At 50.0% G+C, this 19,726-nt stretch overlaps 1 protein-coding gene across 13 annotated transcripts in view; it reads right to left on the bottom strand.

Moving 5' to 3' along the window:
* Positions 1-19,726, bottom strand: part of LOC135978350 (class I histocompatibility antigen, F10 alpha chain-like) — a 35,467-nt gene that overhangs the window by 10,147 nt on the left and 5,594 nt on the right. For 6 of the 13 annotated variants that reach the window (XR_010595760.1, XR_010595761.1, XM_065579301.1 and 3 more), the window contains exons 2-5: positions 16,878-17,141; positions 6,463-6,738; positions 4,563-4,838; positions 2,696-2,797 (exon numbers count right to left, since the gene is read on the bottom strand). Coding sequence is in view for 11 of the 13 variants with exons in the window: in XM_065579301.1 (XP_065435373.1) it covers positions 2,696-2,797; positions 4,563-4,838; positions 6,463-6,738; positions 16,878-17,141 (918 nt within the window). In the remaining 2 variants the exon portion in view is untranslated. The other 7 variants (XM_065579307.1, XM_065579305.1, XM_065579309.1 and 4 more) reach the window with 6 other exon arrangements.

The following is a 19,726-nucleotide window of genomic DNA, read 5'->3' as shown; positions in this document are numbered from 1 at the left end:
CTGAAAAAGGTGGATGATAAGGTGCGAGGTGTTGACAACGGCCATAACTGCAGCGATGATCGCAGCGGGCTCCATGCTCGCAGTGCTGTGACGTCCGCGCTGTCACTCACCAGAAAAGTGCATGAACTGATCGCCCGCCGGCGCTTTCAGGGAGGGAGGGCGGGAGTGAGGGTTGAATGACGACAGTTACCCAAAACCACCCTTGACGCATTTTTTGCCCCAGCAGGCATTGGGGGCTCGACCCAGAATTCCAATGGGCAGCGGGGACTACAGGAACTGTGGGATAGCTGCCCACAGTGCACCGCTTCCAATGTCGACGCTTGCCCCGTTAGTGTGGACTCACAAAGTCGAATTACTGTCCTTAGTGTGGATACACACGTTTGACTTTGTAATATCAGTTCCACAAATTCGCTTTAAGTAAAATCGAACTACTCTCATAGTGTAGACATACCCTCAGGGATCAGTTCTGGGTCTGGTTCTGTTCAATGGCTTCATCAAGGGTTTAGATAATGGCATAGAGAGTACACTTATTAAGATTGTGGTGATACTAAGCAGGAAGGGGTTGCAAATGCTTTGGAGGACAGGATTAAAATTCAAAATGATCTGGACAAACTGGAGAAACAATCTGAAGTAAACAGGATGAAATTCAATATGGAGAAATGTAAATTACCCCCACTTAGGAAGAAACCATCAATTGCACACATAAAAATTGGGAAATGACGCCTAGGAAGAAGTACCACAGAAAGGAATCTGGGGTCATAGTGGATCACAAGCTAAATATGAGTCAACCGTGTAACACGGTTGCAAAAAAAGGCAACATCATTCTGGGATGATTAGCCCGAGTGTTGTAAGCAAGACACAAGGAGTAATTCTTCCTCTCTACTCTGTGCTGATTAGGCCTGAACTGGAGTATTGTGCCCAGGAAGGATGTGGACAAATTGGAGAAAGTCCATGGGAGAGCAATACGAATGATTAAAGATCTAGAAAACATGACCTATGAGGAAAGATCGAAAGAATTCGGTTCGTTTAGTCACAGAAGAGAAGACAGAGAGGGGACATGATAACAGTTTTCAAGTACATAAAAGGTTGTTACAAGGAGGAGGGGAAAAATTGTATTCATCAACTTCTGAGGACAGGACAAGAAGCAATGGGCTTAAATTGCAACAAGGGAGGTTTAGGTTGGACATTAGGGAAAAAAATCTTGTCAGGGTGGTTAAGCACTGGAATAAATTGCCTAGAGAGGTTGTGGAATCTCTCTCATTGGAGATTTTAAGAACAGGTTAGTCAGGGATGGTCTATATCAGAGGTCTTAAAACATGCGGCCTGTGGGGCTAGTTCCTGCAGCCTGCAAAATTCCCTGTGGCCTATTCCCCACCCCCTCCAGGCCAGGGGTGAGCAAACTATAGCCCCCGTGGCGCCGCAAGCCCTGCGCCGCTCCCTGAAGCGGCCGGCACCACGTCCCTGTGGCGGCGGGGAGTGGGGGTGGGGGCAGAGGGCTCTGTGCATTGCCCTCCCTTCCAGGCACCGCCCCTCCGCAGCGCCCATTGGCCGGGAATGGGGAACCGTGGCCAATGGGAGCTTTGGGGGAGGTATCTGGAGGAGCAGCAAAGCCAGTGCACGGAGCCCTGTGGCCCCTTCCCCAGGGGCCGCAGGCATGTGGTTCCGGCTGCTTCCCGGAGTGGCGCTGGGCCAGGGCAGGCAGGCAGGGAGCCTGTCCTGGCCCCGGAGCTGCTCTAGGTAAGCGGCGCTGGGCCGGAGCCTGCACCCCAAACCCCTTCTGCACCCCAACTCCCTGCCCTGAGCCCTGGCCACACCCCGCACCCCTCCTGCAACCCCTGGGAGCAGGGAGGGGGTGGAGTTAGGGTGGGGACTTCAAGGAAAGGGGTTGGAATGGGGGCAGGGAAGGGGTGGGAAAGGCAGGGAAGGGGTGGGGCCTAATAGAAGGGGCAGAGTTGGGGCAGGGCTGGGGGCAGCAGGGGAGAGGTGTCAGTGATGTGGCCCTCGGGCCAATGCACTAGTCCTCATGTGGCCCTCGTGGTCATTTGAGTTTGAGACCCCTGGTCTAGATAATATCTAGTCCTGCCATGAGTGCAGGGAACTGGACTAGAGGTCCTCTCGAGGTCCCTTCCAGTTCTAGGATTCTATGGTACTAGAGCAATAGTTGGAGATTTCCCGAAAAGCCTCATTGTAGACAAGGTCTATGAGTGGGAGCGAGGATCTCCTGTCAGTGGCTCCAGGCTAAAATCCACAAGCAAATACTGATGGCTGTTCAGAGATGGTCACTTGAAAAGAGGCGATGGGTCTCAGTGAATGCCGCTCCCGAGATAGGAACCGACTCCGATCTGTGTCCACAGCTCAGAAACAGGACCCCTGGCCCAGCATAGACCCCTGGCGCCAGTAATGGACTCAAGGTCCCAGGCGCTCACGATCGGCAGGTGAGAAAGACACGAGACAGTTTCCAAAGATCTCAGTCCACTGGCTGCTGGGCTCGCTGGAAAACCAAGCCTCATATAAACTGTAACCCGCACCAAGGTTCTGGGTCTGGCCCTCCAGCAGTTCCCATCGGGGTCATTAGCTCAGTCCCGCAGTGGGACAGTCACACAGTACTGACACTGGCTCCTGTATTGCTGTTGGACTTAGGTGGGTGTGCAGGGCCCGGCAAGTCCAGGAAATGCCCCCAACCCAGCCACTTTACCTGGGCATTGCTTTTTCCAGAAGAATACTCCGATTATAACACCAATCAGGACAGCTGCAGTGATAACTCCAGCCACAATGGGAATCAGACTATTATTTGGTTCTGAAATGGAATGGAGAGAATGAGCAATGGGGAAAAATCCCCCACTAAAACTCCCCTTTCATCCCAGTGCAGGGATCAGTCAGTCAGCTCCCCAGATAAGGGCTGAATCCTGCAACCATCCACCCCTTCCAATGCAGCCACCATGTACCTACCAGGCATTATACCCCACCACAGAAAGTCCTGGACACTAGACCCAGCCTCTACCACTTCAATTCATAATAAATATTTAGCACTTAAAATAGAAGACTTTTATAACATTAATCAATCTTCATAAACCGAACTATGGGAGAGCACGAATGTCAGTCTCGTCCCTAAACGGGAAACGGGGAGACTTGCTGAAGATCACACAGTGAGTCAGTGAAAGAGCCAGGAATAGACCCCAGGAATCCTGACTTCCAGACCCTCCTCCCCTAACCCACCTGCCCCCACTCCCCTTCCAGAAACAGAACCCAGGAGTCCTGGCTCCCAGCCCCTAACTCCTTCTTGACCACCCTGACTTTCATGACTAATGGAACACAGTCCCATTGTGTGATTCTGGTGACAAACTGGAAACTGACCTCAAAGCTCTGGATTTCCCTGCCATGAATATAGTTAGACACTATGCATGTTTTTTGAGGGGGCAGGAAGTGAAGAGGGGACGATAGAGATATTTTAATACTGTTCTTGGTTTATATGAATCTGTTAAACCCCAAGTTCTGTATACACTTTAAGTTTCATTAATCAGCTTCTCCTGTTGTCTGAAAGATCCACATAATAATACAGCAAAAAGAAAAATATTTCTAAGAGAATAAGGAAATGTGGTTTATGACACAAAAATTGGCAGGGGACGTAGTAGCAGGATTACGATGTGAAATCTGTTGACTAGATTTCCAGTGCAGGCTGCCCTTTTAGAAATTGTTTGCACTTCCAAATGCTGCATTTTTCCACATCCCAATTAACCAAGCAAAAAGATGGGTAATAAATTCTCTCTCGACTTCCTTGTGCTAGGGGCATAGGAGACTCTCCCCCGATGCAGGGTTCTAATCTGCCTCCTCGCTCCATTCCAAGGCCAGACCCTCTCTTCCAGCATCACTGCACACAGAAACAAGCTGCTCCCAACATTAAATCTCTACCTCTGGCCACATGGGCCCATAGAGTCGTGTTTCTGAGAACCTGCTGAATCCTAGGACTAGAAGGGACCTCGAGAGCTTTTCTAGTCCCGTCCCCTGCACTCATTGGAGGACCACGAGTGCATGAAGTTGAGAACGGGCTGGAAGCTGAAGCAAGACCAACTCTGTCTGGAAATAAGGGGCAGATTTGAGCTTCTCCTGGGATGTGATAAATTCTCCATCCCTTGGAGACTACATCTGGAATGGAAATCTCTTTCTGAAGGATCAGCGCTAGTTTGCCCACAGATGGCCAGACTGTGATTCCCCCCTGCCCTGGACTAGGCAGGAGCTCAGATCAGATGATTAGAATGGTCCCTTCAGGCCTTAATGTCTCGTTGTTAATCTTCTCCCTTCACAGACACTGTATTGCTGAGATGTATCCAACAGCCCCAGAGGCAGCAAACTGGAGAGCAAGACATGAGCCCCAGGCACTGTGGGTCCCAACTCTAGCACAAGAACTTGACTGCAGGGGGACAGAGCCAAAGAGGACAGGGCCTCACAAACCCTGAGAAAGTCCAGCTTCAACCTATAAATCCGAATGAGAATTTTTCAGGGGTTGAGTTTAATGGATCCCCCCTCTCCCACTAGGAAAACAGGCAAACACACAAACTCCTTACCCCAGGAGACAGAGAGTGGCTCTAACAGGCTTTCATGCTCCACGTGACATGAATAATGGGCTTTGATCTTGGGATCAATCTCCATTGTCACCCAGGTCTGGTAGGTCCCATCCCCATTGGGTAGGATGCCTTCAGAGTAGATCTCCTGCTGTCTGCTCTCCCCATTTTTCAGCCAGGTCACGGTGATGTCCCGGGGGTAGAATCCACTGACCTTACAGGAGAGGGTGGTGAGGCCGTCATGAGATGACCTGTCGCTCACTCTAGCTGTTGGACACACTGGGAAAAAGAAGAAACTCAAGTTAGGTGTTTTCCAGCTCTAATCCAGGCAGCATTTTCTAGAGCTTTGCAGCATGAAATTCTGAGACCCGAGCAGTGGGAGAGGATGAGAGTCCATGAGACAGAATCCCTCTGATGAGAGAGAACCACCATGTTAGAGGATTTCTGTGCCGAATTTACAGTATCAGCAACGGTGAATCCTGAATCCAGGTCCCTGACCTGGCCTCTGCTCCAAACCACAGAGACACAAATACCTTGACAGGCTTCACTAAACTCCAGATACAGGTGTCAATCACACACTAGGTTTGTACCCATCTCCTCTCAGTCCCTAGATTTGAAAGAGAGAAGAATCTTGCCCTGGCCAGGGAGCAAAAACTGGACTGGATAAACTGACCAATTAGAGATGGAAAGGGCCCATTAAACAAAAAGTGACACACAGTGCTAAATTGCCCCTCAAACGAGCTAATTTGAATTGGCTAATTTCTTGTAGGTTGTTACCAAATCTATTTACCCCAATATTATGGATTTCAAAAGGAATTATGCTAATGTTGAAAAATCAGTTTCCCAACCCCCTGGCACTGAAATACCCATTACAATGCTGTGTATGGATTTTTCTTGTTGGCATTTGTAAAGATGGCAAAGGACAAGATAATGTTCTGCTGAGGTTTGTGAGAGAAATAAGCAACTAGTATAATTGTTGCAAAAAACTGGGTAGAAATTTCAAGTAACCTTGAACAGCAAGTGCAAACTGTTTGGGAAGGGAAAGATCAGGGTGTGTAATGATGCTAACTAATCTGGGAAATGTGTGTACATGGTAACAGACAAGGTACATAAACGGGTAATAGTGAGTTAACATTTTGAAGCAGACTGTCCTCCTGAGTTGGAGTGTTAAAGCATTTAACCTCTTCCCTTCTATGTTTGTGATTAATCTTTAACTAAAAAGCTTTGGTAATAAATTTGAGTGTGATTATCTGGTGTCTTATTGATAAAAGAATCGAAAAGTAAGTATGAAAGTGTTGCAGCAAAGGTAGGTCTTGAGGGGGAAAACTTTAAGGACAAGGGGAGCCTTCTTCCAGGTTAGTATGGGGAGGGCAATTCCACATGTAGGGAATGGCATGGAAGGAAGCACATAAATGACTGTAGGAGAAGTTTGGCAACAAGGACAAAGCTACCATCATTGATGGAACACGGGCTGGGGGCAACACAAGAAATATGATGGTACAGACAGTGAATGGGGAAGAATTACATGGTGAATGAAGCTGGTGTCCATGGAAGTGGCACTTCCATAATTAAGCAGAGTGCTCTAACATGCACAAGTACAGATTGCCTTGATAACGGCTGTGTCACATCAGAGGAAGAGGTAGAATTTGTGATGTGAAGTTGCGCTCATTTGGTCAAGTGGCTCTGGAGATGCAGCTTCTCTACAGTGAACTGCTTTTAACATTTTCAATTTCTTATCTTTTTTTCCAGCAGAACTGATGGGGAAGGGGTTGTTTCCCCACCTATCCCTGGTGCAAGGTTCGCTGAATATCCCCCTACCCACCTGCTCCAGTTGGAACTGGGGCTGGGGAATGGAGATGTAGCCAGTAGTGTCCCCCTAGGTGGGGCTTGTCCCCCGCCTTACCTTTCCTCTGTAGAGTCTCCTTCCCGTACTCTAGAGCACTCCTTAGCCAGGAAATACAATTCCCCTCCACATAGCGTTTCCACTGCTGGTTGTCATTTACTTCAGCCTCCCATCTCCTCTTGGTGATCTGAGCCCCAATATCTGCTGCTACCCAAGTCATGGTCTCCTTATCGAAGGTAAGAAAGTCTCGTCCGTCATATGAATCCTGGTAAAACCCCTGAATGCTGTTGTCTTCCCGGAGATCACAGCCGTATATCGTCTGGATGATGTGAAACCCTGAAACACAGCTGAGGGTCAGAAGCAGTCTCTCTCTGAAAATCTCACCAAGAGCCCACTGCAGGTAGCCCAGTGGTTCTTCTTCTTGCTACTGGGCCCTCCCTCCCCTGAGAAATGGGGTTCCCACTTATGCTGTTGGGTCCTACACCCTCCCAGCTCCTTTCAGGAGGGAACCCAAACCCGCAGGGGGCACCCTCTCCATCTGTTGGGTCTTGTACACTAAAGAGCCCCCACTGCAGAGAGCTCACAACCTTCAAGGAATACCTCACTGCTGCTTGTTCTTGTATGTTCCCTGCAGGAGGAGCAGGGTGGCACAATCCCAAAGGGAGTACTCCGGATATTGCAGGGATCTATCCCCTCCAGCTCTCTTCTGCTCTCTGCGGATCCCCCCAGTTCTCGTAGTCAGGGTCAATCTGGAGAAGAGAGGGAGTTCAGGGTGTCTGTACCCAACTCTCTTCTGCTCTGTTGTATTAATTTTGCAGGGTCCTCAGGATCACTTGGTCCCCCACCTCCGTCATTGACAGTACCCCCATTCCCCTGTGAGGAGGTGGTACAGATCTGTCCCCCACACTAACCTCTGCTCTGGTTTAATGACCTCACAGAATGCCCAGGGTCACTCTGTTTCCCTGCCCCATCTTCTCCGTGCCCCCAACTCAGTCTAGGAATGGCAAAGAACCAACTTCATATGCTTGGCCTCTTTTTCACATGGCCACTGTCTCAAGGTGATTCCCTGTGAGGATCAGGCCACTGACGGCCCTTAGTTCAGCTAGCCACCATTTTCCTACAGCCAGGCTAATCTTCACAACAACGGCCCCCATCTCGCACACAACCAAGAGCAGACTCAGTTAATGGAGCCACCCCTGGGCTGATAGGAGGCAGGGAGGGAGACTGGTGGGGAGGGAAGGGGGATGGGGACAGGAAGGAGAATTTAGGGGAGCGGGAGAGAGGCTGTGGTGAACAGAGAACAGTGTGGGGATCACGAGGAAGACTGAAACGTGGGGAAAGGATCAGACCCCTAGCTTGGCAAACTGGGTAGAATGTTGGGGCACAAAAATAACTCACACAGGGTCCCAAATATTTTCACCCCTCCCTCACCCTGCATTAGATACATTGAGGTAAATGCCAAGATTTTCAGCAATGACTAGTGATTTTGGGTGCCTAACTGAGACCCTTTAAAGGGGCCTGATCAGAAAGTGGGAGCACCCGGCCTCTGAACATCAGACACCCAAAAATCACTAATCACTTGTGGAAAACATTAAAAGTAACAACAGCTACAGAAAGGTTAGTAACCATTTTTTCTTCTTCAACTGTTTGCACAAGTCCCTTCCACGTTCGGGGACTCCCAAGCAATACCGTAAGAGGTGGGCTCGGAGTTCATGGACACATGGATTACAATACTGCCCAACCAAAACCAGTGGCATCTCTCACTGAGTGGGTAATGGCGTAGTTGGAAGAAAAAGTATGTACTGACGCCCAGGTCGCTGCTCTGCAAATGTCCTGGATCAGGCCTGGGCCATGAACGCCACTGAGGAAGCTTGTGCTCTCACAGAATGGGCCGCAAGGAAGGCAGGTGGTGGGACACCTGCCTGCTCATAGCACATGTGAATGCACAATGTAATCCACAATGAAATTCTCTGAGCCAAAAGGGGTAGGGTTTTCATCCTATCAGAGCGGTGTGAATTTATGGATCAGTTTAGGACACCTGCCTAACATCCAGAGGGTGGAGATGTCATTCCTCCCTATTCTTGTGCGGCTTGAGGAAGGGAATGGGCAGGAAAATACCCTGATTACTATGAACTCCAAGATTACCTTTGGGAGGAACACGGGGTGGGGGCAACGTTGTACCTTGTTGCAGTAGCGTAGCCGAGTTGGGGGGGAGCAGGGGGAGCGGCCGCTCCCCCACTGAGCAGAAGCTGTGCCTTTTTTGTGCTCCGACGCCTTTTGCTCCTGCGCTACTGACTGAGTGGAGCATTTTTTTTGCTCCCAGCGCCTTTTTTTAGCTCCGCTCCCCGTGCTCTTAACCTGGCTACGCCACTGCCTTGTCGTTAAAGAACACTGTATATGGAGGTTTTGACATAAGAGCTCTAATCTCCGAGCCCCTCCAGACTGAGGTAATTGCTACCAGAAAGGCGACCTTCTAGGAAAGGTCCAACAGAGAGCACAATGCTAGAGGCTCAAAGGGAGGCCCCGTGAGCTCTGACAGGACCAGGTTTAAGTTCCCCACGGGGATGTTGTCAAGGCTGATTCCCCACTCTGGCATTTCGAGTGCAGAAGGTGGGAGCCTGCAAGGACTCGAAAAATTAATACTGGCCACTCCAGCCTGGTAATGCTGCCACCACCCAAGTGAAAATCTGCCTTTTGCCAATCCAGAAGAACTCTCTTGGGAAGTTTTTCTGGGGCCCCTCGGCTTTTCCACCCCTTCTTCGGGAAAGCCAAGAAAGGAAACAAAAGAAAAGGAGAACCCAGCGGTTGTATTAGCTGATTAATATATGCACAACCTCTTTACCTCATAAGACACAGAAATCCAGTCATGTTCTTACAAAAAGGAAATTTTATTTAAAAACAAGAAAGAAAACACCCTTGGAAAACTTAGGTTATTGCTAGATCTTAGAAGAGCAACTGCAAGGATTAATCACCAAGAGTAGCTTTCTTGGGATCCAGTTTAAAGGTTACAACAAAACAAAAGCACGTGGGGTTAGCACACAGGAATCCACAAGCCATAAAAAAAGATCGGCCTAATTGTATCTACCTGAACATTTCTTGTTCTACTTCTGTCATAAATATAAAGGGACGGGAGAGAGGGTCTGATGCAGTGCTATAAAATCCTCTTACCAGTAAAGGGTTAAGAAATTCAGGTAGCCAGACTGACACCTGACCTGGCTGGCATCTGACCAACAAGGGGACAAGATACTTTCAAATCTTGGGAGGGGGGAAGACTTTGTGTGTGGCTCTTTGAGTCAGAGTGATCTTGGGAGACAAGAAGTACCTGCAGAAAAATCAATCTCCTCACCAAACCTCACTTTTCTAAAGTAAGTTTAGTCAGCATTGCGAGTAGGTTTCTGTTTGTTTTGCTTGGTGAGCTTTCCCTGTGTTAGAGGGAAGGGTTATTCCTGTTTTTTCTGTAACTTTAAGGTTTTGTCCAGAGGGGGAATCCCTCTGAGTTTGGAAATTGAGTATCCTGTAAAATAGTTACCATCCTGATTTTACAGAGATGATTTTACCTTCTTTGTTTTAATAAAATCCTTCTTTTAAGAACCTGACTGTTTTCTATGGTTTTAAAACCTCGGGAGTCGGTTTTTAGATCACGGTGTAACCAACTGGTTAGGAGATTATTCTCAAGCTTCCCAGGAAAGGGGGTGTACGGGCTTGAGAGGGTATTTTGGGGGGAAGGGGAACTTCAAGTGGTTCCTTTCCCGGATTCCTGTTTAAAACACTTGATGGTGGCAGTGAGAGAAGCATTTCTCAGGGTGCAGGGAATTTTGTACCTTGGGGGTTTTAACCTAAGCTGGTAGAAAAAGCTTAGGAGCTCTTCATGCGGGTCCCCACGTCTTTACCCTAGAGTTTAGAGTGGGGAGGGAACCCTGACAACTTCCATATCGGTGGTTCCAAATGAGTAGTTTCTAGGTATGATCCTGATGATTTTTCATACCTAGCCCAGAGCTTTTTACGGCATAAGTACTGCCCTGTCCCTCTGCAGCCAAGAGAACAAAAGACCCACACACCCAGCACTTTTCCCCACTTTGAGAGGGTACAGCTTCCTTACTGGTTCCCCTGGTCAGGTGCCAACTCATTTTAAGCTTACCTCTTAACTCTTTACAGGTAAGGCAGTTAGGGTACAGCTGCTAAGGAGGATTCTATAGCTACTGAATGGTTGGGGTGCTACCCCCACTCATTTATCACAGATGGGTTCCCAGATTTGTGGGTACAGCCTTTCAAAGCCCTTGAGGAAGGGAATGGATATTTCATGTGAAAAACCTGACTGACCACCCAGCAGGGGTAGAATGCGGAGATCGCTCCTAGGTGTACCTTAACGGATGAAATCGCTAGACCTGGCTGTTCCCAGACGGTTCTGGAGTATCTGCTTCATCTGAAAGATGACTCAGTGGGTGAGGAGGCAGGGGTGCCGGAACAGGGGGACCAAGGGGCCATGGCCCTGCCACATTAGCAGCAGGTGAGAGCGGGGGGAGGGGAAGGGGGGAGTGGGCAGAGCCTGAGAAGAAGTGAAGCGGGGGGAGGGGAATTGGGGAAGAGGCGGAGTCACCGTTTCAGCACCGGTAGCCCCCCCACACTCATAGGGAGATTCTGGCACCCCGGTGAGAGGCCTTGCAGGGTAGACCAAATGGAGAAACGCTTCCACTTGGCAAGGTAAGTAGCTCTGGTAATTGGATTCCTACTGCCTAGCAAAACCTAGCAGACCTGCTCCGAACAGGCCAGTTCTGCAGGTTTAAACATGGACCCGTCAGGCAGATGGAGCATTTGGCCGCGATCTTGCGAGACCAGGTCCAGAAGGGGAGGGAGTGGCATTGGAGTTGCTACTGACAGGTCTAGAAATAAGCCAAACTAGTGCTGATGTGGCCAGGTTGAGGCTATGAGAATAATCTTCGCTCTTGATCTTCAGCAAGATCTTGTGCACAAAAGGAATTGGGGGGAGAGGGGAAAGGCGCAGAACAGGTGATTTCTCCAAGGGAGTAAGACGACATCTGTGAGTGAGCCCGGGTTGCAGTCACGCAGACAGCAGAACGGCTGACATTTCCTGTTCTGTCTGGTCATGAACAGGTCTACGAGGGGAGTACCCACCACTGGAAAATGGTCCTTGCTATGTTGGGGCATAGGGACCATTCATGGTGAGAAGATCTGAGTTGCCAGCTTGTTCTGGGCTCCCGAAAGGGGAGAAGCTTTGAGGTGGATTGAGTGCTTTATGAAGAACTCCCACAAGCAAATGGCCTCCTGACACAGTGGGGAGAAGAGCGGGCCGCTCTCTGCCTGTTGATGTAAAACATGGCTGCCATATTGTCTGTAAGAACTTGCACCACCTTGCTTGCGATGGTGGGTAACAACACCTGACATGCTAGGCCAACCGCTCTGAGCTCTCTGACGTTTATCCATAGCAAGCGTTGCTGCCGGGACCACTGACCTTGTGTCGTGAGGTGCCAAAGATGGGCAGGCACTGTGAGCACCGAGTCCAAATGATGGCTGTTTGGCTGGTACACTGAGGCCAGCCAAGCCTGTAGGGGTCTGAGGTGCAACCTCGCATACCACACCTCGTATAGGCACGCGACCATGCGACCCAACAGCCTGAGTGGGCCTTGACCTGTGACGACACTAACTGGAAGTGGGCTCCTGGGAGGAAGGCCCTGGCCTGGGTAGAATTGAGCAACGCTCCGATAAACACTATCCTCTGAGCCGGGAGGAGTGTTGGCTTCTGCTCGTTTATCAGCAGGCCCAGTGCTCGAAAGGTTGTTTGGACGAGGTGGATGCTGGCTTTCATCTGGGATTGGACTGGTCATTGACCAGCCAGTCACTGAGGTACAGATACACATGCACCCCTCACCTTCTCAGGAAGGCTGCCACTATTACCAGCATTTCATAAAGACCCATTAGGCTGCTGACAGGCTGAACGGGAGGATGGTAAACTGGGAATGAGTCTGGTTCACAACGATCCCGAGAAACCTTCTGTGGCCTCGGAAAATAGAGGTGTGGAAATAGGCATCTTTCAAACCGAGGGTGGCGTCCCAGTCCCCTACATACAGGGAAGGAATGATGGAGACAATGCACAACTTCAGTCTTTGAGATGTTGCAGGTCTAGAATGGGTCAGAGACCCACTTTGGCACTCAGGATTAAGGATCGTGACGTTGCACTCCACATACTTTATGGAAATATGATTATGAATGTGAATATGATGTAACTGGAATATGCTTTATGCAAAACGTCTCTTGTATGATGTCATTAGAAAGCTTGTAATCTACTGAGTGTGTTCATCCTATTTGTTTTCATGTATTATTTCTATGTCTGGAATTGGGGAAATATGAAACTTGTATCACTGTTGTAGTCACACCAGGTGAGGGCCGTCAATGGGGCATTGGGAACTTGATGGCTCCCATTGATTAGGGCAATTGATGGTAAATGATTTATTTACCTGAAAGCCTTCCTGTGTACATAGGGGCCAACCAAGGAGGAATGGAGACTTGACCATGTCACCTGGTAGTGAAATCCATCTTAAATCTGGTACTTTTCCATTTAGCAAGAGGGGCAGGGACCCAGAAAGAGAAAAGATTCCCACCTTGTGCCAAAGTTATAAAAGGGGGTGCCAGTCATGAGAAAACCCCTGCTTATCAAATAAGATGTCTGCTGGATCTAACAAAGACTGTACCAGGGGAAAGGATTGGGCCCAGACTAGGAAAGAGTCCAGTCTGTGAAGTAAACTTATTGGAACATCTTTGAGGATGAGATATTTCCTGTAATCAGTTTCTTAATGTATCAGGCTTAGACTTGAGTGTTTTGTTTCAATTTGCTCTGTTACTTACTTTGTTCTGTCTATTACTTGAAATCACTTAAATCCTACTTTCTATACTTAATAAAATCACTTTTGTTTATTAATAAACCCAGAGTAAGTGATTAATACCTGGGGGAGCAAACAGTTGTGCATATCTCTCTATCAGTGTTATAGAGGGTGGACAATTTATGAATTTATCCTGTGTAAGCTTTATACAGAGTAAAAGGGATTTATTTGGGGTTTGGGCTCCCAAAAAGGTTGAATACTGAGTGCTGGGAAAGTCCCTGTTAACTGAGAAGCCCCTGGGCTGAGTGAAACTGTTTCTGTGGCCCAACCTCTGTGTCTGTGCTGGAGGTGACTGGTGTGTCTAACTCAGCAAGACGGGAGTGGAGGGAAACCTGTTCGGGTAGGAGGGTTGTTCTCAGTGGTATCCCAGGACATGGAGTGACAGTCTCAAGGGGAGTCTCTGTGACCAAACCCGTCACAACTTCAGCCTGGCCTCCCTGTCCTTTTTCGCATGTGGACTGAACTGGTGGAAGAGCTGACAGCGATCCGCCATAGGAGTCTCATCCAAGCACTTTAGACAGCTGGAGTGTAGGTCGCTCAAAGGCATGGGCTTGCCACAGGAGGCACCGGGTCTGAAGCCCGGAAACCGAGACATGCCCAGTTTCAGGAGCAGAAGAAACTCTGCTAGAAGAGTCCAACTAACTATTTATATCAGTGGTGTCCAATACGTTCGCCACTAGCCACAGGTGGCTAATAGGCTACTGAATTGTGGCTAATGCATGTGGCTTTTTTGTAATGTGGCTAATAAGAAAAATTCAAAACCACAAGTGTGGCTAGCATCGAATTTCTATTGGACACTGCTGATTTATACCAATCAACTAAAGTCAAAAAGTGAGAAAACAACTGAGGTGAAAAGGGATGGAGTAACGAGAGAACCACTGAGAATCTGGAGAGATGCAGGGCGGCTGGTCACAGACACGCAGAGATCCCAAGCCAGGTGCCCGAGAGGAGTGGGGTGGGTCAGCCCTCCCCACCCACCCCTCTTCTCCTCCATGCTGCACTCCACAGGGATAAGCAGGGTGGGGCATGTGACCAACTGGGACTGTTCTTAATGTGGTCTGTGAATGCTGACAGGGGAGTGTGGCTGGGATAGTCTGCAATGGGGGGATGGGACACTGACCAACAGAGAATACCTGAGCATGTAACATGAGAACCCAGGAAGGGGTTAGAGGCCAGGTGAGACCTTTGCCTGGGAAACTGAACAAAGGCTGTGGGAGGGGTCGCTGAAGGAGAGTCTCGGAAGCTGGCTGGTGAGGTGGCTGGGAAGCAGAGAGGGCTCTGACCTCCCAAGGGGGCTGGGGTGCCCGAGGACCCCAAGATGGACCTAACTGAGGGGTATCCTGTGGTCTGTGCCTGCAAGACCTGTCTTGGACTGTGTCCCTGTCATCTAAATAAACCTTCTGCTTTACTGGCTGACTAATAGTCATGGTGAATCGCAGGAAGCCAGGGGTGCAGGGCCCTGAGTTCCCCCACACTCCGTGACAGGGCACCGATGAGGTCTCAGAGGGACCAGACCCCGAATTCCCCCATGTGCGTGTTGGGGGCAGACACAGCTAGAGAGAACACTTGGTGGTCAAGATGCAGGACTCAGGACAGTCTCTGGCGATCTGGCAGCCCCAGGATGGGGGGAGGAAGAGGGGTAAATGGGGGGGAGGAGGGCAGGAGGGACAGTGGTTTGGGGAGGGGGCAGTGGGAACAGAACAGCAGCTCCCCAGCGCAGGCGAGCGGAGCCTCTCTCTCAGCACTGGGGAGGCTGGTGTCCGTGTGAACAGGTCAGGCTGGACAGGCTCAGCAGCAGGGGACCAATGGGTGAGACTAGTCAGGAGAGGGTTAAACTAGCTACAGAGGGGGCGGGCTGGGGGGCAGACACTTGGCAACCCTCCACGCTGTCGCTTAGTCCTGGGGCAGGGCCACCAGAAACCCAGGTGTCCAGGGCAGGACAGGAATTAGTTCTCATTGCTGCTGTCAGTGCTGGGAGCCAGGAGGGATTGGAGGTGCTACAACAAGGGGCTGGGGACACTCCTGGGTGAGCACCAATGCGACAGGCCAGTACCACTGACACGGGGGAAACAGGGATTGTCACTCGCGAGTCCCCTGTCAGGAAGGGAGGAGCAATTACGTCAGAGAGACCCTCACCGGCCAGGGACAGTTCAGCAGCGCCAGGCACTGAACGCTTATGGATCATTCCCGTGCTAAGTGAGACAGCACAATCGGGGGCCTGGCCAGATGACTACAGCCCCCCACATCAGGGACTGAGCAGGAAGAACGGCTCTGCACACGTCTATCGATAGCATGCAGGGGAACCTGCCTGACCCCGGGGGCTCCGTGCTGGGTTTGTGCTGCCAGGAGTAAGGCAGCCCGGGAGTCTCTGCACGTTGCAAAAAGAACAGGAGTACTTGTGGCACCTTAGAGACTAACAAATTTATTAGAGCATAAGCTTTCGTGGACTACAGCTAAATTTGTTAGTCTCTAAGGTGCCACAAGTACTCCTGTTCTTTTTGCGGATACAGACTAACACGGCTGCTACTCTGAAATCTGCACGTTGCAGGGGCTGATTCTCTCACTAACTCTCCAGCCCAAGTTGATGACACTCTGCAGAGTCTGACCTGAGATAAACTCACTCTGGAAATAAGACAAAGTGAACAATGAAGGAGGCTCACTGGTGAGCAGCTTCTCCCCAGGGCTGGGGTGAACGCAGCACTGCCTGCTCTTGTGACTTTACTGTGCGTTTCATGATAGTGGGTGGTTTTAATAAATCCCCAGTTCCTGGACTCATGGGATTAGGGGAAAGTCTCAGCTCTCTTTTCTTACAGCAGTAACTTCTAGTCCTTCTAGCAGCAGGGAAAACCCCAGAAATGTGTCCCCTAAGGGCTCAAACCAGAGGGCAAATAAAAATAAGCTCCAGTATTATTCCCAAAATACTTACAACGCTTAAGCCAAACTCAGGATTTTGGGGGTCTGACTCGTGATGTCTGAACACTTGGGGCTGTCGATATTGGGGTTCCCCATCACTCGATATCTGGGAATTGAGACAAGACGTCTCAGAACCCTGTTCTAGCTCTAGGATCTGACAGAGTCACTGTTGTAGCCAGAGGAACAAACCCCCCTGTCCAGAAATCGCTGGGTGCGATTCTCTCGCCTGCATCACCAGGAGGTCGGACTAGCCGGGTCTGCTGGGAACTTCTGGCTTTTGCACCTCTGCCACTCTGTCTGGGAAATATATGTCTGGAAAAGGGCGGGGGTGGGAAGGGGCCCCCCCGAAGGGCAGCAGAGGCAGCTGCAAGTGGGACTGGTAGCAGAAGTCTGGGCTGTTTGGGGAGGGGACAATCTGAGAGTCCCACTTTGGAGGGTGTCAAAAAATCTCTTTCGCATGGACCCTCCATCCTGCAGCCCCTCCCCCCATCCCATATCCCTTTGTCCCCCACATTCACACTGACTCCAGCGAGAAAATGCGCCTTCGGACTCTGTCCCCTCCCCAACACACATCCCGGTGTCCCTTCACCCTGTTTACATCAACCACACTCCCAACCCCCACCCCATTTCCCTGCATCCCTAGGTCGTGTTGTGTCCTTCACTCACCCTCGGTCCGGTTGTAGAGCTGACTCAGGGTGTTCAGACTCGCGTTGTACCATTTCTGGAAGCGCTGTCCCCACCAGGTCACCTCGTCCCAGAACTCCGAACCCTCGTTCTGCGCCATCCACAGTGTGTAGGGCTCCGCCCTCTTCGTCCCACTGGTGTAGACATAGGTGAGCTGATCGTCCACATACACAACACGGCTGTACCAGGGCAGCCCCGGGGCAGGCTCCGACACCACAGTGTCCAAAATGCGCCTGGAGTGCAGGCCTGAGGGGGGAGATTGGGGGAGGGGAGAGTCAGACCGAACCAGACCCTGCCAGGAGCCCCTGGCAATATGCGAGAGGCAGCGCCATCCCTTAGGAGGGCTCCTGTGGGAGGGAGATCTGGGGAAGGGCTCACAGAACGGCCTGACCGGGGAGAAAGAGACGGTGGGGTAGAAGGAGAAAGGGAGGCAGGGCTGGAGGGGGAGTGAGGAGAGGAAGGGGTAGGGAGGTACGGGGGGCTGGAGCATGTGAGGAGTACGGGAGCATATGGGGACAGTGTACTGGGGGTACAGGGGAGTGAGAGGCAGGAGAGGGGGCCCAGGAGGAGGGGCAGGGCTGGAGTGCGGTGTGGGGAAAAGGAAAGGGGTGTTATGGGAGAGGGTGGGGCAGGAGGACTGGGGGAGGGGAGATGCAGGAGCTGAAGCTGGGGAAGGCAAGGTGGGCAGGGGAATGTGTCCAAGCTACAGGTGGGAGCCAGGACACCGGCTGTGCACAGAATTTACTGTAATTTATTCAGAACATAAGAACGGCCAGACTGGGTCAGACCAAAGGCGCATCTAGCCCAGTCTCCTGTCTTCTGACAGTGGCCAATGCCCAGTGCCCCAGAGGGAATGAACAGAACAGGGAATCATCAAGTGATCCATCCTCTGTCGCCCATTCCCAGCTTCTGGCAAACAGAGGCTAGGGACAGCATCCCTGCCCATCCTGACCAATAGCCATTGGTGGACCTATCCTCCATAAACTTAGCTAGATCTTTTTTGAATCGTGTTATGGTCTTGACCTCCACAACGTCCTCTGGAAAGGAATTCCACTGGTTGACTGTGTGTTGTGTGAAGAAACACTTCCTTTTGTTTGTTTTAGACCTGCTGCCTATTAATTTATTTGGGTGACCCCTAGTTCTTGTGTTATGTGAAGGGGTAAATAACACTTCGGTATTCACTTTCTCCATACCAGTCTTGATTAAAACTATGATTTTATCATGGATATTTGTAGTATAAGACCTGGACAGGTCCTGGGCAATGAAGAAAAGCTCACGGAAGCCCGTGACCCATCCGTGACTTTTACTAAAAATATCCATGGCAAAATGGAGAGCTCAGCTGCGTGACCCACAAACCACACACAGGGGCTAGGCAACTGCAGACCACTCAGAGCTCTGGGTCCCCCTGCCACCCACAGCAACTGGGAGCGGTTGGTTCCCCCACAACCCACAGAGGCCGCCCCACCGCTCCTGGCTGCTACAGGTGGCAGGGGGACCGCACAGCTTCCGGCCGCCGTGTTCTGAAGTCATGGAGTTTGCTGGAAGTCACAGATCCCATGACTTCCGCAACCTCTGTGGAAAAATAGACTTTCATTATATCACCCCCCGTCATCTCTTTTCCAAGCTGAGAAGTTCCAGTCTTATTAATCTCTCCTCATGTAGCAGCCATTCCATACCCCTAACCATTTTTGTTCCCCTTTTCTGTACTTTTTCCAATTCCAATATTTCTTTTTTCTGATGAAATGATTACATCTGCATGCAGTATTCAAGATGTGGGCATACCATGGATTTATATAGAGGCAATATGATATTTTCTGTCTTACTATCAATCACTTGCCTAATGATTCTCAACATTCTGTTAGCTTGTTTGATTGCCACTGCGCATTGAAAAAACGAGGAGTCCTGTGGTACCTTAAGACTAAGCTTTCGTGTATGCATCTGACAAAGTGGGTTCCAGCCCACGAAAACTTATGCCCAAATAAATTTGTTAGTCTTTAAGGTGCCATGGGACTCCCCTTTGTTTTTGCAGAAACAAACTAACATGGCTACCCCTCTGGAACTCCACATTGAGTGCATGTTTTCAGAGAACTATCCACAATAACTCCAAGATCTCTCGAGTGGTAACAGCTAATTTAGATCCCACCACTTTATACATATAAACTGGGATTATGTTTTCAAATGTGCATTACTTTGCATTTATCCATACGGAATTTCACCTACCATTTTATTGCCCAGTCACCCAGTTTTGTAAGATCATAGAATCATAGAAGATTAGGGTTTGAGGAGACCTGGGAGGTCATCTAGTCCAATGCCCTGCTGAAAGAAGAACCAACACCAACTAAATCATCCCAGCCAGGGATTTGTCAAGAACGGCCTTAAAAACCTTCTAAGGACGGAGATTCCACCAGCTCCCCAGGTAACCCATTCCAGTGCTTTACCACCCTACTAGTGAAAAAGTTTTTCCTAATATCCAAACAAGACCTCCCCCACTGCAACTTGAGACCATTGCTCCTTGTTTGGTCATCTGCTACCACTGAGAACAGTCTAGATCCATCCTCTTTGGAACCCCCTTTCAGGTAGTTGAAAGCAGCTATCAAATCCCCCCCATTCTTCTCTTCTGCAGACTAAATAAGCCCAGTTCCCTTAGCCTCTCCTCATAAGTCATGTACTCCAGCCCCCTTATCATTTTTGTTGGCCTCCGTTGGACTCTCTCCAATTTTTCCACATTCTTCTTATAATGTGGGGCCCCAAAATGGACACAGTACTCCAGATGAGGCCTCACCAATGCCGAATAGAGGGGACTGATCATGTCCCACGATCTGCTGGCAATG

Source organism: Chrysemys picta, unplaced genomic scaffold (assembly GCF_011386835.1).
Source record: "Chrysemys picta bellii isolate R12L10 unplaced genomic scaffold, ASM1138683v2 scaf219, whole genome shotgun sequence".
NCBI lineage: Eukaryota > Metazoa > Chordata > Testudines > Emydidae > Chrysemys > Chrysemys picta.
Note: the sequence above shows the minus strand (reverse complement) of the source record. Positions and strands in the feature narration are given on the sequence as shown.